The 23,611-nt window shown below is 37.1% G+C and overlaps 7 protein-coding genes across 11 annotated transcripts; 3 read left to right on the top strand and 4 right to left on the bottom strand.

The window, feature by feature from the left end:
* Positions 11-1,955, top strand: LOC104781378 (probable protein phosphatase 2C 48). The gene is made up of 3 exons (XM_010506040.2): positions 11-233; positions 372-1,476; positions 1,573-1,955. The coding sequence occupies exons 2-3, from the start codon at positions 544-546 to the stop codon at positions 1,792-1,794; spliced, it is 1,155 nt and encodes a 384-aa protein (XP_010504342.1). The 5' UTR covers positions 11-233; positions 372-543; the 3' UTR covers positions 1,795-1,955.
* On the top strand, positions 2,079-3,910 carry LOC104781375 (glutathione S-transferase L2, chloroplastic-like). The gene is made up of 9 exons (XM_010506038.2): positions 2,079-2,332; positions 2,425-2,484; positions 2,563-2,623; positions 2,709-2,795; positions 2,897-2,995; positions 3,105-3,207; positions 3,299-3,375; positions 3,462-3,569; positions 3,666-3,910. The coding sequence occupies exons 1-9, from the start codon at positions 2,136-2,138 to the stop codon at positions 3,762-3,764; spliced, it is 891 nt and encodes a 296-aa protein (XP_010504340.1). The 5' UTR covers positions 2,079-2,135; the 3' UTR covers positions 3,765-3,910.
* On the bottom strand, positions 4,082-5,846 carry LOC104781377 (CDP-diacylglycerol--glycerol-3-phosphate 3-phosphatidyltransferase 2). The gene is made up of 6 exons (XM_010506039.2): positions 5,488-5,846; positions 5,109-5,206; positions 4,957-5,007; positions 4,739-4,852; positions 4,582-4,638; positions 4,082-4,480 (listed from the first exon to the last, which is right to left on the bottom strand). Exons 1-6 carry the CDS (start codon positions 5,672-5,674, stop codon positions 4,280-4,282), a joined length of 708 nt encoding a protein of 235 aa, XP_010504341.1. The 5' UTR covers positions 5,675-5,846; the 3' UTR covers positions 4,082-4,279.
* LOC104781374 (TBC1 domain family member 10B) lies at positions 8,717-15,041 on the top strand. Its single transcript, XM_010506037.2, has 18 exons — positions 8,717-9,009; positions 9,449-9,518; positions 9,783-10,385; positions 10,519-10,698; positions 10,808-10,921; positions 11,026-11,084; positions 11,412-11,478; positions 11,570-11,621; positions 11,710-11,802; positions 11,952-12,035; positions 12,136-12,542; positions 12,694-12,755; positions 12,865-12,934; positions 13,203-13,283; positions 13,364-13,465; positions 14,221-14,345; positions 14,471-14,588; positions 14,715-15,041. The coding sequence occupies exons 1-18, from the start codon at positions 8,933-8,935 to the stop codon at positions 14,832-14,834; spliced, it is 2,484 nt and encodes an 827-aa protein (XP_010504339.1). The 5' UTR covers positions 8,717-8,932; the 3' UTR covers positions 14,835-15,041.
* Positions 15,298-17,600, bottom strand: LOC104781373 (phosphoribosylformylglycinamidine cyclo-ligase, chloroplastic). 3 transcript variants are annotated; one of them, XM_010506035.2, is made up of 10 exons: positions 17,511-17,600; positions 17,395-17,438; positions 16,955-17,299; positions 16,755-16,849; positions 16,540-16,641; positions 16,398-16,457; positions 16,138-16,310; positions 15,950-16,052; positions 15,714-15,872; positions 15,298-15,617 (listed from the first exon to the last, which is right to left on the bottom strand). In XM_010506035.2, the coding sequence occupies exons 3-10, from the start codon at positions 17,295-17,297 to the stop codon at positions 15,444-15,446; spliced, it is 1,209 nt and encodes a 402-aa protein (XP_010504337.1). In that variant the 5' UTR covers positions 17,298-17,299; positions 17,395-17,438; positions 17,511-17,600; the 3' UTR covers positions 15,298-15,443. The 3 variants fall into 3 exon arrangements, with proteins under 3 accessions (XP_010504337.1, XP_010504338.1, XP_010504336.1); XM_010506036.2 differs by having other exon boundaries at positions 16,955-17,276; XM_010506034.2 differs by lacking the exon at positions 17,395-17,438.
* LOC104781372 (protein TONNEAU 1b-like) lies at positions 17,901-20,379 on the bottom strand. Of its 3 annotated transcripts, XM_010506033.2 has the most exons (8): positions 20,267-20,375; positions 20,104-20,173; positions 19,667-19,799; positions 19,292-19,380; positions 19,054-19,176; positions 18,495-18,616; positions 18,244-18,414; positions 17,901-18,122 (listed from the first exon to the last, which is right to left on the bottom strand). In XM_010506033.2, the coding sequence occupies exons 2-8, from the start codon at positions 20,167-20,169 to the stop codon at positions 18,080-18,082; spliced, it is 747 nt and encodes a 248-aa protein (XP_010504335.1). In that variant the 5' UTR covers positions 20,170-20,173; positions 20,267-20,375; the 3' UTR covers positions 17,901-18,079. The 3 variants fall into 3 exon arrangements, with proteins under 3 accessions (XP_010504335.1, XP_019100341.1, XP_010504334.1); XM_019244796.1 differs by having other exon boundaries at positions 18,495-18,604; positions 20,104-20,379; XM_010506032.2 differs by having other exon boundaries at positions 20,104-20,378.
* LOC104781371 (protein TONNEAU 1a) lies at positions 20,755-23,336 on the bottom strand. The gene is made up of 8 exons (XM_010506031.1): positions 23,095-23,336; positions 22,669-22,801; positions 22,323-22,411; positions 22,083-22,205; positions 21,483-21,607; positions 21,348-21,373; positions 21,096-21,252; positions 20,755-20,996 (listed from the first exon to the last, which is right to left on the bottom strand). The coding sequence occupies exons 1-8, from the start codon at positions 23,179-23,181 to the stop codon at positions 20,954-20,956; spliced, it is 783 nt and encodes a 260-aa protein (XP_010504333.1). The 5' UTR covers positions 23,182-23,336; the 3' UTR covers positions 20,755-20,953.

Below are 23,611 nucleotides of genomic sequence, written 5' to 3'. Positions count from 1 at the left end.
CCGTCTCTTCTCTCTTCTTCAAACGCGTCTTCTTCTTCTTCTTCTTCTTCTCGATTTTAACCCTTTTCATCGTCGCTTCTCTTTTTTGTTTCGTATTAGGAATCTTTGCTTAATCTTTCTCCCCAATCTAATCTCTCTCTCTCATCATTGATCTGAAATCTGAATGATGGATTATTATTCGACACCAAGCTTCTGAGATTACAATAGGAACCCTATTTCTTTTCATCTATCAGGTATATATTTTTAATGGGTTTCGTTAATTTTCTCAGATTTTGGTCAAAGTTGAAACCTTTTTAGATTCCTATGTTGGAAATTTTCAAACTTTTATGAGATTCCTTAATGTTTGGTTTTTTTGTTTTGTTTAAATGCAGATTAATGTTGTTTACTTTTGTGAATGCGTGTTTGAATCCTGAATCCTGCGTTTCTCGAGTTGGAATTGACAAGAACAAGAAGAAGATTGGGTCTCGTAATAATATAGTCATAAGCACTGATTTGATGAACGATTTGATTGCTGGTTCTTTTGGTTGAGAGAGTATGTGAATTATGGTATCTACTACATTTAGGAGAATTGTGTCGCCTTGTTGGAGACCTTTTGGTATTGGAGAAGATTCTAGTCCTGGTGCTTCTGCTGATGATGGCCGTCTCGATGGTCTCTTTTGGTACAAAGATTCTGGGAACCACATCACTGGCGAGTTTTCTATGGCTGTCGTTCAAGCTAACAACATTCTTGAAGACCATTCCCAGTTAGAGTCTGGTCCTATTAGTTTGCACGATTCTGGTCCTGAGGCTACTTTTGTTGGTGTTTATGATGGTCATGGAGGTCCTGAGGCTGCTCGGTTTGTTAACGAGAGGCTTTTTTATAACATCAAGAGGTACACATCAGAGCAGCGCGGCATCTCACCTGATGTTATCACCAGAGGGTTTGTAGCTACTGAGGAGGAGTTTCTCGGTTTAGTGCAGGAGCAATGGAAAGAAAAGCCACAGATTGCTTCTGTGGGTGCTTGTTGCTTGGTTGGTATTGTTTGTAATGGTTTGTTGTATGTTGCAAACGCAGGAGATTCTCGCGTTGTGTTGGGAAAAATCGCGAATTCGTACAAAGAGTTGAAAGCTGTTCAACTATCCTCAGAGCATAACGCTAGTATCGAATCCGTGAGAGATGAGCTACGTTTGTTGCATCCTGATGATCCGAATATAGTGGTCTTGAAACACAAAGTTTGGCGCGTGAAAGGGATTATACAGGTTTCGAGATCCATAGGTGACGCATACCTTAAGAGAGCAGAGTTTAATCAAGAACCGCTGTTACCCAAATTTAGAGTTCCAGAACGTTTTGAGAAGCCTATCATGAGAGCGGAACCGACTATAACAGTTCATAAGATACACCAGGAAGATCAGTTTCTTATATTTGCCTCGGATGGTTTATGGGAGCATCTAAGCAACCAGGAAGCTGTTGATATTGTCAATTCTTGTCCACGCAATGTAAGCAGACAAATTGAATCCACTTTTCATTTGAGTAGCTTTTGTTTTGTTGTTGTTTGTTGAAGTTGTGGTGTATTTTTCTTTGGGATTCTGCAGGGTGTGGCTCGGAAGCTAGTGAAAGCTGCATTACAAGAAGCAGCAAAGAAGAGGGAGATGAGATGTTCAGATTTGGAGAAGATAGAACGGGGGATCAGGAGACACTTTCACGACGATATAACAGTTATTGTTGTCTTCCTCCACGCTACAAACTTTGCGACTCGAACTCCCATCTCTGTCAAAGGTGGTGGTCTCCTAGCTGCCAATAATGCCTTCTTATAGACCCTTTTTATTTGATTATTATTCTTTCTTTTCATTTTTTTTTGGAACCAGAGAATTTGATTTTGTTTGCTTCCTTCGTTACAAAATTGTGTGAAAATTTTTACTTTCAAATTTTTATTTTTTATTTTCTGAACTAAAAAAAAAATGTATATTTCATCAAATCGCATTGTATTTTTTTCAATTTACGTAAAAACCGAGTCGAACCAAAATTTTCATCAGTTTGAACCAAAATCAAAATCGAACCGAACTAAACCGACAATTATGGCAGTGAACTAAAGAAAGGAAAATCATTTTTCCCGGAAAATCTTATCGGAGCTGAGAAAATTTGTGTGAGTGAAGCTATGAGTGTCGGAGTTAATATTAGCGTCTGCTCATCATATCCATCGTTTGCGTTGTCCTCTTCCTCGACGGATTTCTTTACCCCTTCGTCATCTTTCTATGTTGATCGGAAAATTCTCCAGCCAGTCTCCGGTAGGCTGCGGTGTAAATCCTATGAGAAACGCAGAACTGAACCAATATTAGCTGTTAAAGAGTCAAGGTAATGTTTCGTTCTCTCGAGGGATTACAAAATATCGTTTGTGTTATTGAAGGTTCGAGGTTCTTGTGTGCTGTTGTTGTTTTTTTTTGCAGTCGAGTACCGGAGCTTGATTCTTCTTCAGAACCAGTTCAAGTGTTTGATGGATCGACTAGGTTTGGTCTGTTTACTAATGCTTTTGCTGGAGATATTAGAGAAGTTGATGAACAAGTTTTGGTTTATGTGATTTGAAGGTTGTACATATCATATACTTGCCCGTTTGCTCAGCGTGCGTGGATTGCTCGCAACTACAAGGTTCCATTTTTTTTAATCCATGTTGATACGAAACCAACTTGGATTTATTTAGATCAGTTCCTTATGTTGCGCTTGTTTTGTGCAGGGTCTGCAAAACAAGATAGAACTTGTACCAATTGATCTCAAAAACAGGCCTGTTTGGTATAAGGAGAAAGTTTACGAAGCCAACAAGGTCTTCAACTTTTCTATTTTTAAAGCATTTTTGTGAAAGGATTTAGCCAAACTACATGAGTGGCGGGAGATCTATTGTGCTTTGTTCTTTGTTTTATGCAGGTGCCCGCATTAGAGCACAATAACAAAGTAATGGGAGAGAGCCTTGATCTGATTAAGTACATTGACACCAATTTTGAAGGGCCTTCGCTGACACCCGATGTGAGTATCATCCATGACTTGTTTTATTTGTCGAGCTCAATTTAACACATTTAAGTGAAGTGTGAACCTATACTTAGAAGAGAGATATCCATGAATGGAATAACAACAGGGTTTAGAGAAGCAAGCAGTTGCTGATGAGTTGCTCGCCTACACTGACTCCTTCTCCAAGGCTGTCAGATCCTCCTTAAACGGCACTGATAGTAATGCAGCAGGTGATTGAAGATGGGAGTTTATTATCTTCCTTCTGTGTTTACAGAAACACTATTTTGCCATGTTATGAATCTTGTCTTGCATTTTTTTCAGATGCTACATTTGATTACATGGAGCAGGCGCTTTCCAAATTCAGTGAAGGGCCTTTCTTCCTTGGCCAATTTAGTTTGGTACTTGTCGTTTATGTTTTCACTCAATTTGTTTAAACCTATATCGTTCTCGATGCTGAGACAAATTGGTGTGTATATCTCTACAGGTTGATGTTGCATATGCTCCATTCATAGAGAGGTTTCGGCTTATCTTAAGGGATGTGTTGAATGTGGATATCACATCTGCTCGGCCTAACCTCGCCCTTTGGATTCAGGTTATTACCTCGACGTTCATCTCTATCTTTCATCTTAAGGCTAAATCTACCCCACACACACACACACACTAATATCTGGTTCTTCGCCTTGTGCAGGAGATGAACAAGATGGAAGCTTACACCGAAACCCATCAAGATCCAAAAGAGCTAGTAGAAAGATACAAGAGACGAGTCCAAGCAGAAGCACGACTCTAAGCAGATGGTTCTCCGGATTTCTCCAGTTACAATAGTTCACAGAAGAGTGAAATGAGAAGAGATATTGTAACCAAGTTTTTTTTTATTTATAAATGATATTGTATCGAAAAAGCATCTACATGACAGGCAACAACTGTATTCTTTTATCCCAGAGTTCATGAGACCAAATAAGTCTTCAACTAGAACGATTTTGCACCTGCTGCTTTGCCGTCATTGCCCATCCATAAGATCGTGCTTGCTGCTTGACTAAAATTCAGTGAGCGCCGAGGAGCAACGTGATTCAGAGATATTATACAAAACCAAACCAAGCTGAGTACGATCCCAATGCCCAAAGTTGAAAACAGAACTAAAGCATCATATAAGAGTCTTATAGTGCTTGCTCAGCTAATTTCATTTGTATCCAGAGAGAAATTAGTCAGCTTTCTTCAAGAAGAAGAGAGGTAAAATGTCGCTGAGCAAATCTTCCATTCTATGTGTATATACTGAATGCAAAAACCCGAAAAGAGAGTTTATTGCTACTTCTTTAGCAGTACCCTCCATATTTTCCTCATATAAACAACTAAAGACCATATAGAGAGCCCTGCCGATACATAGAGCAACCCAATACCCGACGGTAATAGTCTCGCAAAACTGCTATCCCGGCTTGCAAGAAGTATGGTAAGTGCTATCATCTGCGTTGCAGTTTTCCACTTTCCCAAGCTATTTACAGCAACAGCCTGTGAACATCAATGCCAATTCCATGATTTAAGTAAAGAACACTTGCAAAAAAAAAAAAGAAAAGGACCCAAGGGAATGCGTGTGATGGTGATAACTATACCTCTGAAAGCTTGCCGTTTTGAGATGCTGCCCATTCTCTTACAGCAGACATAGTAATCTACAACGAAAGTATTACCGAATAGTTTAGAAGAGAGCTGACAAGTGCACCTTACTTACTTATTGACATCGAAGTATACTGTCAACTTTCTATATCTTACCTCTCTACCAATGATGGCAATTGAAGGCACTGTCACTAACCATGGAACTGGTCCTAAGAGAACGGCGTCCATTGGTTTAGTGCACAACAGTATCAATGTAGCTGCTACCATAAGCTGCATACCATTGACATGAATCAGAATGATAAAAATCTTTCCTTTTTTAACAACGACAAGGCTTGAGATGAAGAAAAGACTAACTAAGGAAAAGGGTGTCTCACCTTATCTGCCACTGGATCCAAAAATGCACCAAATGCAGAACCTAATCTCATCTGCAAAAGGCACATCTCACCGTTAAAGCTTGTGGTACAGAACAAACCCCCACAATTTAAACTATGCAGAAGAACATGAAAGGGTAAAAATATGAAAGTACCTTCCGAGCAATATATCCATCAAGCCAATCTGTAATAGCTGCTGCAATGAATATACTTGTTGTAGCAGTTCTCCCCCACCAGCAATCAACGTAAAAGGCTACAAAAGGGGATGAACATATTGCAATGAGATACAATCAAAATCAGGAATGGGAAGATCAAAAGTCCTAACAAGTGAATTAGAACATAAGCTCAATTAAAAAAAAAAAAAAAGTTCTCTAATTACTCAAAATCAAGCGAAACAAAATTCTGATCTGAAATCGAATTGAACAGAGCCACTTCGTTTAGATCTGATGATTAGAATCCTATTACACACAGACCAAGAACAATGACTCCAACGAGAATTCAGAGTCGAAAACAAAAAAAAAGGATCAAACGTACTCGCGACGAGAATAGGAACGGCAGCTACACGGCCAAGGGTTAATACGGTAGGCAATGTAAGCACTTTAGAAGAAAGCTGCTGTGGCGGTGGAGGCAATGGCGACGTATGGCGATTACGGAGCAATGAATCTTCTTCGCCACCAGCAAAACTGTTCTGATCCGCATTCACGGTGTCTTCTTCACCCATATCTCCGCCACACAAGAGCTGATCTGTAAAACTTCGATGATCAGAGTTTCTCCGAGGAAGGAGAAAGAGAAGCACGAAGAACGGCGGTGGCGACACCGACCTGAATCCGGAACCCTAAAAAGAGCACTTCTATCCGAGACTGTTCAGAGTTTCTCTCAATCAAACATACAAAAAAAATATCAATATTTCAATTATTTAATTATATTTTCTTTTCTTTTTGGTTTAATAATTGAACCAATAGGTTTTTTTTTTTTTTTTTTTTTTTTTTTTTTTTTTTTTTTTTTTNGTAAAGTAACAAGAATTGAGCTTTAATTTAAGGATGGGTATTCAACGAGTGAATTTAAAAGTTTAATGGAAAAAAATGGTAACAGATTTTTATAGTATTTATTTGAATCAATTCTATCCAAATTATATTTCACAGTATCGAAATTGCTTTCTCATTTTTTTTATTGCGAACTTTTTATTATATTATCTTTAAATGAACATCAAAGCTATCATAATATTAACACGATCATTTAGTATAATTAAGAAAATGTATGAATTGAATAACACTAAAACTTAGTAATATATATATATATATATTTAAATAACACTAGAATAATATAAATTTTTATTTTGAAAAAAGTAATAATCAAATTCATACTTTCAGTAACTTTTCTAAAAAAAGTTTTACATTTTTTCTAACTTTTTCTTCTGTTTATTGTTATTTTAACTAAAAATATCTATATTTAGAAATATTGATAAACCTTTATAGAGATGTTAATAGTGATGTAAGTGATCTCTAGATTTCGATCCCATAGCCTCGAATAAATCAGATTGTAGAGGAGTGCTTAAACGTTTTTTGGGATGGATATATACGGAAGGCCATAATGTGCGTTGTAAATCGTCGACATAGATCGACGATTGATCATCAAGCAAATGACACGTTTTGGGTCTTTTTTTTTAAAAAAAATCTTAGCTGATTTTGGTTTTATATGTGGTGAGACGTCAATTTTAAAAATTCATTTTCCCCAAATATCCAAATTTGTTGTATGTTTTGTACTTGACATTGTGTCCAAAACTGTTATGTGTCTTTTTTTTTTCCTTAGCATTTTCATTAAATAATGCGAGAATAGAATACGGTTAAAAAAATTCAAAGCTGTTAAAAAAACAAAAATATTCCAAAAACTTAAGCACAACGCATGAGAAGGAGACAATACTAAAACTGCAAAAGAAACTCTCAAAATCACGGCAAAAACCAACAAAAAATATATTAGTCGTGTAATAAAATGCTCAAAATCGATATATACAAAATCTACACTCGCAAATCGATATCTATAAAACCTACATCATGGAGAATAAACTCAACTAAACCGATTATCTCAATATATTTTTAAGAAATGAGAACTAATTCCTATCCACCTAAACTTCTCCAAAAAAAGGTAGGGTTGCGTATCTATATATATATATTTTTTTTTCCATTTTTCTCTAGTTTCTCTTGTTCTTGTTTTCTAAAGAATTATAAGCTGAAGAATTTTCTTTGTCATTGCCTTATAGCCAATAAAAACTTAATATTTTGTATATGATTACAAAAGCTTGCTATCTTTTGGTTATACTACAATATTGCATCAACGCAAAGTATTAAAAATTTGGTCCTATACAAAAATTGATACATGTTTTGAAAAAAAGAAGAAGCATATATCCATGTGCATTTTCCGCCAACAAAATAGCAAAATTGATTGCTATGAGTGTTATTACAAAAAATAGACCAATTCTATATCACAAGAGATGGTCTATGTTAGTTTTAGTCTTTTGGAATATGGATCCGATATACATTTTACCATAACTTTTAGTTATCAAAACCTATATTATACGTACAAAACTGGTTTCATACTTGCTTCACTTTATGCATATTTGTTCTCCTGAGTCTTGAATTTTTTTGAGTAGAAGTAATGTAACATGTGAAAGCCCATTTGCATTAGTTAGATGATTTGATACAATCTAGTAGTACAAAATTATTATTATTATTATTATTATTGCTATTTTAAAAATGTTATTGGGGTCAGATTTCGTTCCCTAGAAAAGTCCTTTACCAACTCCGAAAGCAATTGTCCTTTACCGACAAATCGACAACCATTACAATCCCCACAATTATTATTTTCTTTGCATATCTATCTTTTTGGAATTTTAAAAGTGAATCTCCTCAATAGGTTCAAACCATAAATATGTTGTAGAAGTTCTAGAATAGAGACTGCATTGAAGTTGGAAACCATGGTCTCGTTACAAAATGATCATGGCATCTACAATGGTAAATTGGTTACGGATTACGGGAGATAAAACTTTTTTTTACTTACAAGTTTTCTCTTCACATTTTTCAGTTTTATATATTCATATATTGTAAATCTTATTACTTACAATTGATATCATATTAGTTTAAATTGTTTTTGTTTGGAGTTAGATTAAACTAATTCAATAACTAACAGCTACCGACATTCATAATTGTAAACACTCGGAACAATGGTAACCGCATTCGTTGCATTCGAGTCAGTCAGATCTTTAGGACTGGGAGAGAGTTGAAAGTTACGGTACATTTACGGAGAATGTCCTTAATAACCACCTCGAAGTAAGTGATATGAAGTTTATGAACTTCAAAACTACATTCTCTCTTAAATCAATCATATAATTTCTATTTTGGTTTATGACTGTATCAAATTTTGTCATTAAATATTTGTTTTCCTTACATATTAAAGCTATTTTAATTGTTATTTGGTTTTTGTAAATAAAACAATTAACTCATTGTACATTAATTAAGCTATTTAAATAAAAAAAATTAAAATCATAATTCTGTGTGTGATATTGGAAGACAACTGTGAAATTCACAATTTTACATTTACAAAAAAAGTAGTTAAAAATCAGAGTAAAAAAAGAAGTAAAAAAAACTAACTTTTTAAAAATATAGAGAAAGACCTTTTGATGGTTGACAAAAAAAAAAAAAAAAAAAAAAANTTTTGAACGCAGTCAAAAAGACTCAATCTCACATGGGTAAATAAACCTTTGGTAGACAATCTCGCCCTTTCCATGTGATTTCTCCACTTCCTCCTCTCTCTTCCCTTCTTCTTCTTCTTCTCTCTCTCTTTCTCTCTACACTGCAACTTCCTTCAACTTCAGTCGCGTAATGATGAGATGACCAATTAGCCTGGAGATTGGATCTTTCTTCTTCTTCACCACGAGGTTTTCTCAACCGGCTTGAATTAGATCTCTTCTTTCCGCGTCTAACGAATGAGGAGCGCTGCCGCCGCCGTAGCTGCTGCTGCTTCTAAGTCTCTTAATCCTCTCGTCGCCTTCGAGCACAAGAGGTTTCGCCTTCTTCTTCTTTTTTTCCTTTTATAACTTTCCTCTCTACATTCCTGCTTCTTCTTCCTCGTTTGAACTTAGCGCCTCTCTCTCTCTGTTTAGCTGAGCGAAAATGTTGTATCTCCCGATTACAATAGTTTAATCTGCTTTCTTTTGTTTGCGTGATTTTGCATTCTTTTCTTTAAACAAATTTTATCTTGATCTTGATTTGATAGTACTATACATCCTACTAGTGATTTGAATGCTCTCTCTCAGTGAAGGTGGGTCTGTTAGATATCCAATTCGAATAGCTTTGATTAATTTTTCTTGAAAACGAAACTTTATTAGGAATGCAATTTTGTATCAACGTGTATTAAAAAGTCTAGGATATTTTATAGATTTCGTCTGAGCTGGTGTAGATTGGATTTTGGGAATTCATAAGGCCAATTTTTGTGTCAACAGGGATGCGTATGGATTTCCTGTGAGACCTCAACATGTCCAGAGATACAGAGAATATGCTGATATTTACAAGGTTCTGACTCCATAATTTATTGCAACAGCTTCGTTTCCCTTTCATTTAGCTATGAGAATGCTGTTTTCATTTAGTCCTGTGTCAAAGATATTATAACTGGACTAACCTAGAACCACACGAATCAATGTGCATGTAGAAGCAGATATCAATTTGCTTGTAATATGTTCGTTTTGGTTCTTGGAATGTTAGAAGCAGATACTATCATTGTTTACTAAATACTGTAAGGCCCCTAAGCCTGTGATGTCACTTTTTCCTTACAATCAGGAAGAAGAGGAAGAAAGGTCGGACAGGTGGAGTAGTTTCTTGGAAGATCATGTTGAATTGACTGAGTTACCTGAAAACGGATCATCTGAAAATATCCATGCACCGTCTAGTGAAAGTGCCAAGAAGGAAAAAGAAAAGGAATTAAACAAGGGGTCTGGTGATCTGCATACTGACAAGTTAGTGTCTGATGCAACTCCTGAAAGTGCTACTGAAGAGGAAGGACACCCTGATGCAGAGAAGAATGTTCACAGAGTGCAATTATGGACTGAGGTCAGACCATCTTTACGATCAATTGAAGAATTGATGAGCAGCCGTGTCAAGAAGAAGGGGGATGTATCAAAAAGCGAGCAAGAGGCGCCTAAAGTGAAATCTTTACTCTCATTCGATGATTGCAAATCTTTCAAGGGAGCGTCTGAGAATGATTCTGAAGACGAGTTCTATGATGTTGAGAGGTCGGATGTTCAGGATGGTTCTTCTTCAGATGGTCCAAGTGTCTCTGGCATTCCTGTTGCTGCTGATGCAAGTCCAATGTCTACATGCCCTTGGAAGGAAGAACTTGAAGTGCTGATTCGCGGTGGTGTACCTATGGCTCTGAGGGGGGAGGTAATAAATCTTGTCGTGTTAATATTGCTGCCTTCTGTTCCTATCTGATATCATGCTCTAGCTCTCCATCTGTAGTTCGTTAGTCTTTGATCTTCTTCCGTTATAATCGTCTCATTTAATAACATCGTTTCAGTTATGGCAAGCATTTGTGGGTGTGAGGAAACGACGCTGCAAGGATTATTACCGAAACCTTCTTGCTGAAGATAGTTCTGGAAACACCATAGAGCAAGAGGGTATGCAGCATGTTGATGACAAAGGTTCAAGTAGAGACTCTCTTGTTGTTGTGGAAAAATGGAAAGGACAGATAGAAAAGGTAGTACTCAAAAAATCATTCAGCATTGACCCTCTCTATATAGTGGTGCAGCGTTGGCTTATGCTTAAGTTGATCGGGATTCTTATGCTGTTACTTGTTTCGAGTACAGGACTTGCCTCGAACATTTCCAGGTCATCCTGCCCTAGATGATGATGGTAGGAATGCCCTGCGGCGTTTGCTTACTGCGTATGCTAGGCATAATCCTTCTGTTGGTTACTGTCAGGTATTGGTTCTTAATCAATATTATGACTCTTTATTTTAGTACCGAGACATAGTAAATTAACAGTAATATCAAGTTAATATCTTGTGTCAACATGCGTTCTGCAGGCTATGAATTTCTTTGCTGCGCTTTTATTGCTTCTGATGCCGGAAGAGAATGCCTTCTGGTATGTTCACAAATTTGATGAATTTATAATCTCTAAGTCCTAATTTTGTTTCCTGTTGAAAAAAAACTCCTTGGCTCTTGTATTTGTATCTCTATCACTTTCACTTCTCTGTATTCTTATTTTTTTCTTCACCAATGTTGTTTCATTAATCTACTAATTTCATTTCTAATCTTATTAACACGAACTCCTTATTCTTTGTCTAGTTGTTGTAACTTTCACTTTCATTTTCTTCTGGTTGAATTAACTGTTACTAGGCATCCTTATATCTTCTCTTTTAGTTTTTTCCTAAACTGTTGCCCCTTCTAATTAAATACTTATGATCTTCAGGGCACTGACAGGAATCATTGATGACTACTTTGATGGTTATTATTCAGAAGAAATGATAGAGTCTCAGGTGATAATATTAGTTGCCTGTTTATACATTTGCAAAAATTTTGGGCCAGACTGGTGATAGCATCATGACAACATGTACCCTCATATTTCAGGTTGATCAACTAGTTCTGGAGGAGTTGGTTCGAGAAAGATTTCCTAAATTGGGTGAGTTTCTTCACAGATTTTCGTGGTTCATCTTACAGAATGTTCACAGATCGTAGTACTAAGCTCTGCAATTTTTATATGTCTACAGTTCATCATCTGGATTATCTTGGAGTGCAAGTGGCTTGGGTTACAGGGCCGTGGTTTCTTTCCATCTTCATGAATATGCTTCCATGGGAAAGTGGTCAGGTTTTAAACATTGGAATTAAATCTGTCTTGTTTGAGTAACTTGTAATTTATGATGGAAATCTGTTAAAATTTGAACATCGTTCTCTTTGAGATTTGCGACTTAGAACCCGTTGTCTTTCTAAATGTTCGTCTTCCTGATCGCAGTTCTTAGAGTGTGGGATGTGCTTCTCTTTGAAGGAACTCGTGTTATGCTTTTCAGAACAGCACTCGCATTGATGGAACTATATGGTACTTGATAGAAACTGGTGGTCTTTCAATTTAAGTGATATGTTTTGTGGACCTTCGCGTCATCATAGACTGCTCTAACTTATACTTTAATTCACCTCAGGTCCTGCATTAGTTACAACGAAGGACGCTGGAGACGCTGTTACTTTGCTACAATCACTGACTGGATCAACATTTGATAGTAGCCAGCTCGTTTTAACTGCTTGCATGGGTTATCAAAATGTCCATGAAATTAGATTGCAGGAATTACGAAGCAAGCATAGGCCAGCTGTGATAGCTTCACTTGAGGAAAGATCGAAGGGACTTCAAGCTTGGAGGGATTCTAAGGGTCTTGCCTCCAAATTATATAATTTCAAGCAAGACCCAAAATCTGTGTTGGTAGATAGCAAAGCCTCATTGGCAAATGGGAGTTTGTCTCGATCTGAATCAGGATCAAGTAATGCAGATGAACAGTTAGTTAGCCTGACTGGGGATGGGGAGGTAGATTCTGTTCAAGATCTTCAAGCGCAGGTAATTTTTTGTCCTTCCTATTGGCTTGTAGATGCTTCCCTGAGTACACTTGAATGCCAGATAATTATATCTGGTGAAAAGATCACTTGTTCACTTGAATACCTACAGTCATGGAACCCCCTTCTAAGAAGTTGACTGACAACTTTTTCAGGTTCTGTGGTTGAAGGCTGATCTCTGCAAGTTGCTTGAGGACAAACGATCAGCTCTACTTAGGTTAGGTTCTTTTCTCAATAATAATTGGACACAAAACGGTAGAAATTTTATCTCTCTCCTTATTCTTCCTCAATATGTAACGTCTCCCAATCTTCCTATTTTTTGGTAGAGCTGAAGAGTTGGAGATAGCACTCATGGAGATAGTTAAGGAAGACAACCGGCGTCAACTGAGTGCCAAGGTATTCTCATAAAGCTTACCACTTGACAATTAATTTTCCAGTTAAGCTATAAGCTCGCATTATGTTACTTGTCTCCATGGTCTGAATACAAAGACTACCTTCGCCTTCACTTGTACCATCATTGCTTTCCCTTCTCTCATTTCTTCTCCTGCTGGTTCCCCATCTCTCATCTCTGTGCTGATACAGTCTTGAAGGCTTATTGGTGCTTAGTTAGTTTTAAGATAGTCTTGAGATGTGAAATGCTGCTTGTCATGAATGTGAACTTCAGGTCGAACAGTTAGAGCAAGAGATGGCCGAAGTTCAGAGACTCCTCTCTGATAAGCAGGAACAAGAAGGTGCAATGCTACAGGTTCGCATTTGCGTGATCAATCTGTTTGTCCTTTCGTTTATGGCTGATACAAATTCTGAGACTAACTGATACTTATGAAGGTCTTGATGCGGGTGGAGCAAGAACAGAAGGTGACAGAAGATGCACGAAGATTTGCGGAGCAGGATGCAGAAGCACAGAGATATGCTGCTCAAGTCTTGCAGGTAAAAAAGTTTGCATTGACTTCTACTAACATAAATGTGGCTAGGCTTAGTTTTAAAGAGCTTCAACTATCTCCGGTCAAAGGTCGTTGCTCGCCTTCCATGGAGTAGAGTTACACATTAGTTTAGGAAAAATAATCTCTGTATATCCTGTATTACCTCTTGTCTGTATGTTTTCAGAGCTGCATGTTTCAAATGCTACTTTATTTTCTCTTACTTTTTTGTATTCTCCTGTTAATCTTAGATCTTTTCTGTAACGAAAATGATAAATGGTCTAGGAAAAATATGAGGAAGCTGTTGCTGCACTTGCTNCGTGATCAATCTGTTTGTCCTTTCGTTTATGGCTGATACAAATTCTGAGACTAACTGATACTTATGAAGGTCTTGATGCGGGTGGAGCAAGAACAGAAGGTGACAGAAGATGCACGAAGATTTGCGGAGCAGGATGCAGAAGCACAGAGATATGCTGCTCAAGTCTTGCAGGTAAAAAAGTTTGCATTGACTTCTACTAACATAAATGTGGCTAGGCTTAGTTTTAAAGAGCTTCAACTATCTCCGGTCAAAGGTCGTTGCTCGCCTTCCATGGAGTAGAGTTACACATTAGTTTAGGAAAAATAATCTCTGTATATCCTGTATTACCTCTTGTCTGTATGTTTTCAGAGCTGCATGTTTCAAATGCTACTTTATTTTCTCTTACTTTTTTGTATTCTCCTGTTAATCTTAGATCTTTTCTGTAACGAAAATGATAAATGGTCTAGGAAAAATATGAGGAAGCTGTTGCTGCACTTGCTGAAATGGAGAAGAGGGCAGTGATGGCAGAGTCCATGCTCGAGGCGACTTTGCAGTATCAATCTGGCCAACTCAAAGCACAACCTTCACCACGGTGTGTCCTTTTACCTGAGACAACTCAAACACACAAATTGTGTACATAACTATAACACGACGCGTATTGACTAATGACTTACTCGTGTGTATACTGAATTGGGTATACATATGTTACCGATACAGGCAAGGGAACCAAGATTCGTCTGTCAAAAATATCAATGATCATTCACCTGAACCTCCTCCAAGCAGGATCAGTTTGCTAGCACGTCCATTTGGGCTAGGGTGGCGCGACAAGAACAAGGTAAGTCTTCTTCTTACACAGAACATATCTAGAGATGGCGTCAGCCAAGAAACACCTAGAAATTAAAACCAAATAGTCTCTCCCTCTTTATGCATGATCATATATGAACTGACCCGCAATTTGCAGAACACAACACCTGAAAAAACTCCGGAGCATGTTAATGACGAGAAGCCATCATCAACAGAGGGAAAAGAGACCAATACTGAACCAACAGAGCCTAAGGTCGAAGACATTTCTTTGGTATAATCAACCTTGAAGCTCTCTTTTCCACTTACATCGTCAAACGTTAGTAGCTAAATCATCCTCCGTGTAGTCGCAAATAGCTTCTCAGTTCTCAGTCACCCTTTTTTCATATTTCCGGATTGGAGTTTTGGACATAAGTTTTAAATATATTCATTTGTTGTTTGTGGTATACTATAATTATATTCATTCTAAGATGGGATACATACAAGATATGAATGGTGTATAGTTCATTAATCTGTTCTCTTGGATACACCAGTTATAATATATGAATTTTATGAAGAATTCTTCCTACACCTTTTTGTTTCTGCGACAATTAACCTTAACTCAGTCTCATACCAGTCAGGTAACCAATTATTTATACTTTATAAAATTTTAACGATAATTTCCTTCAACATATGAAGTGCAGCCATGAGATTTTAACTCATACCAATTACATTGGTTATGTTATTATAAAATTAGAACGACGTTCTCAAAAATGCCTCATCTCATGGTTTGTAACCTCATAAAACCGCACAGGCGTACACAATTACTTCTTAAAAATGGACTCATTCTTAAGTAATGTGAGAAACAAAAACTTCAAAAACACCGAAAAAAAAAGTAACACGCAACATTCTACTGATAGGTTACGCCTTCACCATCTATAACCTCTCCTACGCGATAGGCGACATAGTCCCCATTCTTGGCTTCTTGTAGTATTCGCGAAGCTGCCTCTGGACTAACCACCAAAACCATCCCTATTCCCAGGTTAAACGTTCGTCTCATCTCACTGTCTTCTATCCTCCCAGACTATATAACAAACCACAAAACAAATCAAACATTCTAATGTATAAACAAAATCTTTCTGTTCTGAGGTATTTATGATTCTCTCCTCGTTGTTGTTACCTGTTGGATCCATTTGAACAAAGGTGGAAGTTCCCAAGCATCAGTGTGAATAACAGCACCTAAACCATCCGGGAAGACTCGGGGAATGTTATCTGTGAAACCTCCACCTGTTATATGAGCTATCCCCTTCACTCCTCCTCTACTGATTATGTCAAGTACCTGTGAATAGCAGAGAGAGGGAGTTACAGAATTGTTACAAATGTCATAATGAAATTTCTGTAGACAAGAAAACCAACCTGTTTTACATAAATGACAGTAGGTGCCATCAGAGCTTCACCAAGGGTAGTTGATCCACCTGGAAGCGCATCATTCAGCGAAAGATTGCTTCGAGCCAACACCCTGAAACAATTGGGATGCCAATCGAATGTGGTTAAGAGGCGTGAAATCATAAGACTATAAAACGTACAGTATCGCTAACTTTTACCTTCTTACTAAAGAGAAACCATTGGAATGAACGCCACTAGACGGGAGGCCAATAAGAACATCTCCAGCAACAATGTTTTTTCCGTTGATAAGAGAAGTTTTCTTTACTCTGCCTACAGCAAACCCACTGAGATCGTACTCGCCCTCTGCATAAAAGTCAGGCATCTCTGCAGTCTAAAAACAACCAAAACAAAAAATTCATGACAATATGAGTAAACTACATTGTCAGAACCTGCAATAGAGTTCAACTGTAACACATACCTCTCCCCCTAAGAGAGCACATTCCGATTGCCTACAACCTTCAACAATCCCTTTAATGACCTGGAAACAAATAATCATACATCAGTATCAAGTCCTAAAGCAAGCTCAAAGTCAAGATTAAAAGAGATGAAACAAATGGTACCTTTTCTGCAAGGTCTACATCAAGACGACTAGTAGCAAAGTAATCTAGGAAAAACATAGGCTTTGCACCAGAAGTAATAATATCATTCACACTCATAGCAACCTATAACAACAACAAAAAATCAAAGCAAAAACCATGAAGTTTTTGTTTGGGGGCTTAGCATAAACAAATAAAGCCACAAACACAAACACACACACAAAAGACAATATCTTTACCAAGTCGATTCCAATGGTGTCATGGATTCCAGTTTCAAATGCCAATTTCAATTTAGTCCCTACACCATCCGTACCAGCTACGAGAAACTCATCACCTGCTCAAACAAATCCACACACACACACACACACTTTATTCATCAGAAGACAAAAAGTTTCAACATTCAGGTGAAAGTTTGCAGTTTTAATAAATATATATATACCTAGTGGGAAGAGACCACCGAATCCTCCTATCCCAGGAGCCATCTTTGCTATTCGTTTAACAAGTTCAGCCCCAGCATCGATATCAACACCAGAATCTTTGTAAGTGAGACTATCAGGGTCATCATCTTTCTTCGACATGGATTCATCATCATCTTTCATGGATTCATCATCTTTCTTCGACATGGATAAAACACGAGATACCTTAGTCCTTGCTCTCGTCGTCTGAGTGAAGCTGACGGAGAGAGGCTTCGGTGATGACACAGAGGAGAAACGGTAACGATTGAGAGTGTTGTGAAGAGACGAAAAGCAGGAAGAAGAAGACTGCAAAATCCGAGCTTCCATGACTTCAACAGTAGCAAATACAATAAGAGAGAGGTAGAGAGCAGTAAATTAACAAAAAGGCTAAAACTTTCAAGCGAATAAAGATTTAAGAGCATACAGAGAGAGGCAATGGCGAGTATGTTCCCCAGGTAGCTTAAGAGACTGAACAAAGTGAAACTAAGAAACTGATAAAAGAGAGAATTGAAAGAAAAAAAGAGCTAGTTTGTGACTTACCGGAGAGAGAGACTGAGAATTGAGACGACGCCGGAGACTAGTTTTGAGTGCGAGCCGAGAGAGTGACTTAAGAAGAGGAGAGCAGAAAACAAATAAGAATATGCTTTAAAACCCTAACACCCCTGTTCCTTGTTTTTTCTTTTTTTTTTTCCTAACAAAAATTAAAAAGATAATTAAAAATTAATGAAAAGGTTTTATCGTTTTAAAATTAAATTGTCAAAAAATAATTAAAATTTATCTTTATGAAGGATATGAGTTATGACACTAAAATTTGAATATTGTTGTTAAAGTTTCGTGTTTGCTCACAGATTAACATTAGGACATGTTTTATTGAGGGACAAAATAGAATTTGGTTGGAAATTTATATCCATAAATCTTACATTTTCCAAAAGCTTTCTCAAACCATTTCTTTTGCTCAGACAAAAACACGACAAACAAAAAGCTAAAGAAACCAGTTGCAATTACAAAACATTTAATACCATACATAAACAAAAAGACAACACACATACATTATATATATCAAGCGTATACTACTAATTCACAAGTTGTGTTTTAACGAAAGCGCTTAATCAATCTTTCCCTTCTTCTTCACTTGTTCCATCCCCCACATTCCTGAACCGCAACAAAAACACCAATGGGGATCAGACTATCAAAACTTGCTTTTCAGTTCAATCTTGGATTTGATCCAACTTGTAAGGTATATAGGAATATAAGAAGAGTCTTGGAAGCTTACCTCCAAGATGATGTTAGGTTCCGAGTTTTCCTGTCGAGCTGGAGATTTTCCAGTGCCGTCGAAGCTCTCATCACTTCTTCCGGCACATCTTCACTGTCGTTTCTCCAATTGTATTCGTCTTTTCTGTACTCAGAGGTAGCGGTTCCCGATGCTTGAGATGCAGAAACCGGCCTGCCCATTTTAATCAAGCATGCCAGACTCATAAACACCATGAAAGATTAAACATCTTTGAACATTGAGTTTGGAGTTACCTTCGTTGAGGAGGTAAGCTATCAGAAGCAGATGATCTGCGAGGAGGATTTCTTGAGTTGCTCGATGAGGGCTCCGTTTCGGACTCTCTCCTTGAGTTACCACCCATGACCTGCGTCATGTTCTGAAGAGAAATTCATTTAAGAAAAATGTTTGATCACTAATTAATATTAGAATGCTTTTACTATAAGAGGATGGAAACATAATCCTTGGATGTGACAACTGACAAGAACTTTGGTCTTGGAATTCACCAAACTTGTTATTCAAATCTCTGAAAATTTCTAATCTCGAGTAAGACGCTTTATTTACTTGGAAAAACTGTGAGGTCGTAAGTACAATATAACAAATTTTATCTTGGTATTTGTAAAACTAGGATTGTAATCAACAGGTATAGGTCATCTTCACTTAGAGAATAGTACAGTAAATGAAAATACAAACGCCCAGAAATCACAGTACCATAGCTGGACTATTGTAATTTGTAAGAAGTATGGTTGTAAAACAGAGAAAAGAAAGCTATAGGTATTCTTCAAACATCTTCAAGAGTGAAAACAGAAGAAATACCTCGAACTTCAAGAATCCTTCAAGAACATCCAGAAGAAGAGGTCTGCTATCTCCATTTCTGTTGAGCTCATAAACACTGTTGCTACTAAAGTCACGCACCTCAGACTTCCAAAAATCTTTTGCCTGTGCATAGGTTTTCAGGTAGAATGCAGATCACAACATAAGTTAGAAAGTTCATCTTTCAACCTACTTTTAAGTTAAAACTAGAAAGTCAAAGAAAATGAAATATATTGATTACCGAATTGCATTCTGGTTGATAAACTTTGAGAGTGTGATTAAGTTGCGCCCAATCCAAATATTCACAAATTAACGCAGATAGCAACCTGCCTGCAATTGAATATTTAAAAAGTGATCAAGATGACCTACTCAACGGCACAAAAAACCTCAATGTTCACATTGCCTATACATAGAAGCAAGCTAAGCTTTGGTCTTAAGTCTTAACACGATTTCACCCGACAAGAAAAAGGAAACACATTTTTAACAAGCGATTAGTTAGTTACTTATTAAGTATCAATAAAGATATCAGAACCAAGACTTGCCATTTAGAACCAAACAAACAAACCATTCAAAGAGAGATATAGGCAACAACAAAAAAAGAACTAGTGAAAGAAACCTGAAGGAGAAGCATGAAGCTGCCTTGCACGATCATTACAGCTTCCCAACAAAGCTGGAGGAAGTCCTTCATTGTTCTCTATCACTCTATCCTCTTCTTCAATTGCGTCAAACACACTCGCACGGAGCTCAGCCTATAGAGAGACACAAAAAAATTCACAAGAGAGTCAATTTCAAAATATGATTAAAAAAAAAAAAAAAGATGGGGAATTCAGATCCATAAGTAAACTAAGATCATCGAGAATATGTCAAATACATTAGATCCACTAAGCAAAGATCTCGAAGCACGCGCGAACCCTAAAAATAAAATAAAAAAAGCTAATTTTTTCTCTGTACAATATATTCTCTGGGAAAATTTGAAGTATTCCGAACAATGTATGGGCAAAGGAAGCAGAGGAATCGCGGAAAAGAGAAAGAAAAAGGAATGAAATTGGGTACCCGGATCTTAGCGAGAACACCTTTCTTCTCAAGGGTTCGAGTGACCAAGGTCTTGAGATCCATCATCTCTCTTGTATAATCGTCCATTAGCCAAAATTTGATTCGAAGGGTCAGATCAAAATTAACAAGAGAAACCTGCTGGAGCAATCGGAGTTTTGGTCACCAGAGAATTTGAAAAATGCCGTTCGGAGAGAAGCGTCGGCGTTGCGTCAGCCAGAGTGGCTTTCTCAGGTATACTTTAGTAGTTTTAAACGAAGATGAGAGAGAAGAAGAAGAAGAAGAAGAAGATATTCAAAAATACGAACTCACACAAAAAAACCATTTTTTTTTACTTTTTATCTTAAAAGTTTTTTACTTTAAAATTAGGGTAAATTAATCTACAAAATTATGTTTTGATCCCTAATGAAGAAGATTGAGAACATTAACTTAAAATATTTGTATGTGTCTTGAGCAGAGAATGAGATTAATGACATTGAAGTTTCTACACTCTCATCTCGATATAGACCTGCTTTTTACAAGAGAGAAGTAACCTGAGGAGCTCACTAGAGACATAATTTTGGACTATTGAGAAACACAGATAAGAAGGAAGTGAAGTGATTATGCAACCACATTGTGCTTTCTTTGTGAACTCTTTATCTTCCCAAAGACAACTCCAGAAGAAAACATTACTACTAATTGTTTCATTCTTTCTTAGGGACAACCAAAGTTCTTATGGAGACAGATGTTCAGCGAAAACATAAAGAAGCTAATGAAAACGCAGTTGCAAATAACGACAACATACATATATCACGTACACACACCATTATCTAATCCAGCAGCTGATTTTTTTTTTTGTCCAAATACCCTAAAATCAATCCCTCCCTTCTCCTTCATTTGTTCCATCCCTCACATTCCTACAACACAAGCAAGCCCCATGGATCAGATTCACCCCACAACTTGTTTCTCATTTCAGTCTGCTATTCAGTTCATGTTAAAGAGTCTTGAAAGCTTACCTCCAAGACGATGTTAAGTTCCGAGTTTTCCTATCGAGCTGAAGATTTTCTAGCGCCGCCGAAGCTCTCGTTACCTCTTCATGCGCATCTTGATTACCGTGTCTCCAATTGAATTCGTCTTTTCTGTACCCGGAAGTAGACAACCCGGCTCTTCTATCTGAAACATCATATTGAATTTATTTGTTATCAAAAAATCATGAAACATACACACTTAAACCAATAGTTCAAGAAAATAAGGAAATGATGACTAACCTGATGCTTGAGATGAAGCAACCGGCCTGCCATTATTATAAGTAAATCGATCATGTCAGACTCGTATGCAACATTGAAAGGTAAAAAAATAAAAAACTTTGGTTTGGGAAAGCATGGTGTTGGAGTTAGGTGTACCTTCGTTGAGGAGGTAAGTTATCAGAAGCAGATGATCTGCGAGGAGGATTTCTAGACTCAAGGCTTGATGAAGACTCTGTTTCTGACTCTCTCCTTGAACTACCACCCGTGCCCTGCGTCATGCTCTGGAAAAAAATCATTACAGAAAATGTTGATCACTAAACCTGACGAGAATATAGCAAAAGACTGATAATAATGGTTTTACTGTAAGAGGATGGAAACATTAATCCTTGGATGTGAAGAGAACTCGAGGCTTGCAATTTGCTAAACTTGCTTCTCAAATCTCTGAAGAATTCTTATCTCGACTATGACACATTATTTTCTTGGAAAAGTGTGAGGTAGCGAGTACAAAGTACCATGATTTTATGTACGTTGGAGTTTATTAAGCTTCAGGTTAACCAACTAGTATTGTTCATCTACACTTATAGAACAGGAACAGAAAACACTACAACCCAGTAATCACATACTACATACAAGTGGACAATTTGTTTGAAGTATGGTAGTAAACCTTGTAAACCAAGAGAAAAAGTTATAGACAGTAAAATTCAGTTTTCCACTTGGCTGCAGACATATTCGCAGGGGAAGAAAAGAAAGACATACCTCGAACTTCAAGAATCCTTCAAGAACATCTAAAAGGAGCGGTCCACTATCTCCATTTCTGTTGAGCTCAAAACCATTGCTGCTACTAAAGTCGCATAACTCAGACTTCCACGAATCTTTTGGCTTTGCATAGGTTTTCAGGCAGAAGGCAAATCACCAGATAAATGAGAAAAATACATCCACAATCTTCTTAACTAAATGAAATATATAAAAAATCAAAGAAGGGATTATATTTATTACCAAATTGCTTTCTGGTTGATAAACTTTGAGCGTATGATTTAGTTGTGCCCAGTCCAAGTATTCACAAATCAACGCAGATAGTAACCTGCCTGCATTTCAACAGGTTAAAAAAAAATCAAGATGGCCTACTTAACTGCACAAAACCTCAACGTTCATAGTGTTTAGCCATAGGAGAAAGCAAAGTTTCGTTTTTCAAGATACGACTTCACATTTTGAACAAGCCAATAGTTACTGAGTATTAACAAAGCATGACAGGCTTGTGAAACAAACAAAATTTTCCAAGAAAAGATCCAAAGGATAAAAGTGAAAAGAGAGATATAAGCAAATCTTGTGAAAAGAAAAAAACCTGAAGGAGAAGCATGAAGCTGTCTTGCACGATCATTACAGCTTCCCAACAAAGCTGGAGGCAGCCCTTCATTGTTCTCTATCACTCTATCCTCTTCTTCAATTGCCTCAAACACACTCGCACGGAGCTCAGCCTACACAAGCAACTTAAACTCTCAGCAGCAGAAGTATAGAAACAAAAAACAATTCTTTAATGCATTAACTGTACAACGTAATTGGGAATTTCACATGAAAGTATCAAGATTCCAGATGCATATGCAATTAACAAAAAAAAATCGAACATTTCGATCTGAAAGCATGAACCCTAGAAAAAAAAGAGAGTAATGTACTCGTCTCTCCCCACAAATCTCTGCGAAATTTGAATGTGACTCGATAATGTAATGCACAGAACAAGAGAGGAGAAAGAAAAAGGAATGAAATTTAGTACCCGGATCTTAGCGAGAACACCTTTCTTCTCAAGGGTTCGAGTGACTAAGGTCTTGAGATCCATCATCTCTCTTGTGTAATCGTCCATCGTTGCCAAACACCCAAAAATCGAATCGAAAAGGGTAAGAAAATTAGGGTTTCTGATGTAAAAATTGGATTTCGCAAAGTTGGGGGTTTCGGCAAATCTGAAGATTTGGCCAGTCCCGTCCCGGAGATCAGAAAGAAAGAAAGACGTTGAAACAAAAAAAAAAACAAAAAAAACAAAAAAGTAACTTCCTTTTTTTTTCAAATGTTCCCCCGAAATATCAATAGTTTCCACTCTCATCCAACATTTAAATTTTTGTAATTTTGCCCCCCAATCATTGTGGGAAATTTTAATTTTTGTTTTTTTGGAACTAAAATAGGATGCCAAGTTCACATTTTGAGATCTTCTTCAAAGTTGACAAAAAAAATGAAAATTCAAAGATGACAAATTGACAACGTAACACATTTGCATTAATGCGAGATGACTAAAAATA

This window comes from Camelina sativa, chromosome 4 (assembly GCF_000633955.1).
Source record: "Camelina sativa cultivar DH55 chromosome 4, Cs, whole genome shotgun sequence".
In the NCBI taxonomy this organism is placed as follows: domain Eukaryota; kingdom Viridiplantae; phylum Streptophyta; class Magnoliopsida; order Brassicales; family Brassicaceae; genus Camelina; species Camelina sativa.
The sequence above is the reverse complement of the archived record's forward strand: the minus strand, read 5'-3'. Positions and strand labels throughout refer to the sequence as shown.

Excerpts from the sequence above, each read along its gene's own strand:
- LOC104781375 (XM_010506038.2), top strand. The coding sequence starts at position 2,136 with ATGAGTGTCGGAGTTAATATTAGCGTCTGCTCATCATATCCATCGTTT. Across the intron at positions 2,333-2,424 it reads TTAGCTGTTAAAGAGTCAAG|TCGAGTACCGGAGCTTGATT; the intron begins GTAATGTTTCGT and ends TTTTTTTTGCAG. Across the intron at positions 3,570-3,665 it reads ACCTCGCCCTTTGGATTCAG|GAGATGAACAAGATGGAAGC; the intron begins GTTATTACCTCG and ends CGCCTTGTGCAG.
- LOC104781371 (XM_010506031.1), bottom strand. The coding sequence starts at position 23,181 with ATGGACGATTACACAAGAGAGATGATGGATCTCAAGACCTTAGTCACT. Across the intron at positions 21,374-21,482 it reads AACTTACCTCCTCAACGAAG|GCCGGTTGCTTCATCTCAAG; the intron begins GTACACCTAACT and ends TAATAATGGCAG. Across the intron at positions 20,997-21,095 it reads AACTTAACATCGTCTTGGAG|GAATGTGAGGGATGGAACAA; the intron begins GTAAGCTTTCAA and ends CTTGTGTTGTAG.
- LOC104781378 (XM_010506040.2), top strand. The coding sequence starts at position 544 with ATGGTATCTACTACATTTAGGAGAATTGTGTCGCCTTGTTGGAGACCT. Across the intron at positions 1,477-1,572 it reads TCAATTCTTGTCCACGCAAT|GGTGTGGCTCGGAAGCTAGT; the intron begins GTAAGCAGACAA and ends GGGATTCTGCAG.
- LOC104781372 (XM_010506032.2), bottom strand. The coding sequence starts at position 20,190 with ATGGACGATTATACAAGAGAGATGATGGATCTCAAGACCTTGGTCACT. Across the intron at positions 19,177-19,291 it reads ATCAACCAGAATGCAATTCG|GCAAAAGATTTTTGGAAGTC; the intron begins GTAATCAATATA and ends ACCTATGCACAG. Across the intron at positions 18,415-18,494 it reads AGCTTACCTCCTCAACGAAG|GCCGGTTTCTGCATCTCAAG; the intron begins GTAACTCCAAAC and ends TAAAATGGGCAG.
- LOC104781373 (XM_010506035.2), bottom strand. The coding sequence starts at position 17,297 with ATGGAAGCTCGGATTTTGCAGTCTTCTTCTTCCTGCTTTTCGTCTCTT. Across the intron at positions 16,053-16,137 it reads GGTTTCTCTTTAGTAAGAAG|GGTGTTGGCTCGAAGCAATC; the intron begins GTAAAAGTTAGC and ends CAATTGTTTCAG. Across the intron at positions 15,618-15,713 it reads TGTTCAAATGGATCCAACAG|TCTGGGAGGATAGAAGACAG; the intron begins GTAACAACAACG and ends TTTGTTATATAG.
- LOC104781374 (XM_010506037.2), top strand. The coding sequence starts at position 8,933 with ATGAGGAGCGCTGCCGCCGCCGTAGCTGCTGCTGCTTCTAAGTCTCTT. Across the intron at positions 12,935-13,202 it reads GGCGTCAACTGAGTGCCAAG|GTCGAACAGTTAGAGCAAGA; the intron begins GTATTCTCATAA and ends TGTGAACTTCAG. Across the intron at positions 14,346-14,470 it reads AAAGCACAACCTTCACCACG|GCAAGGGAACCAAGATTCGT; the intron begins GTGTGTCCTTTT and ends TTACCGATACAG.
- LOC104781377 (XM_010506039.2), bottom strand. The coding sequence starts at position 5,674 with ATGGGTGAAGAAGACACCGTGAATGCGGATCAGAACAGTTTTGCTGGT. Across the intron at positions 5,008-5,108 it reads ATGGATATATTGCTCGGAAG|ATGAGATTAGGTTCTGCATT; the intron begins GTACTTTCATAT and ends TGCCTTTTGCAG. Across the intron at positions 4,639-4,738 it reads TTGCCATCATTGGTAGAGAG|ATTACTATGTCTGCTGTAAG; the intron begins GTAAGATATAGA and ends CTTTCGTTGTAG.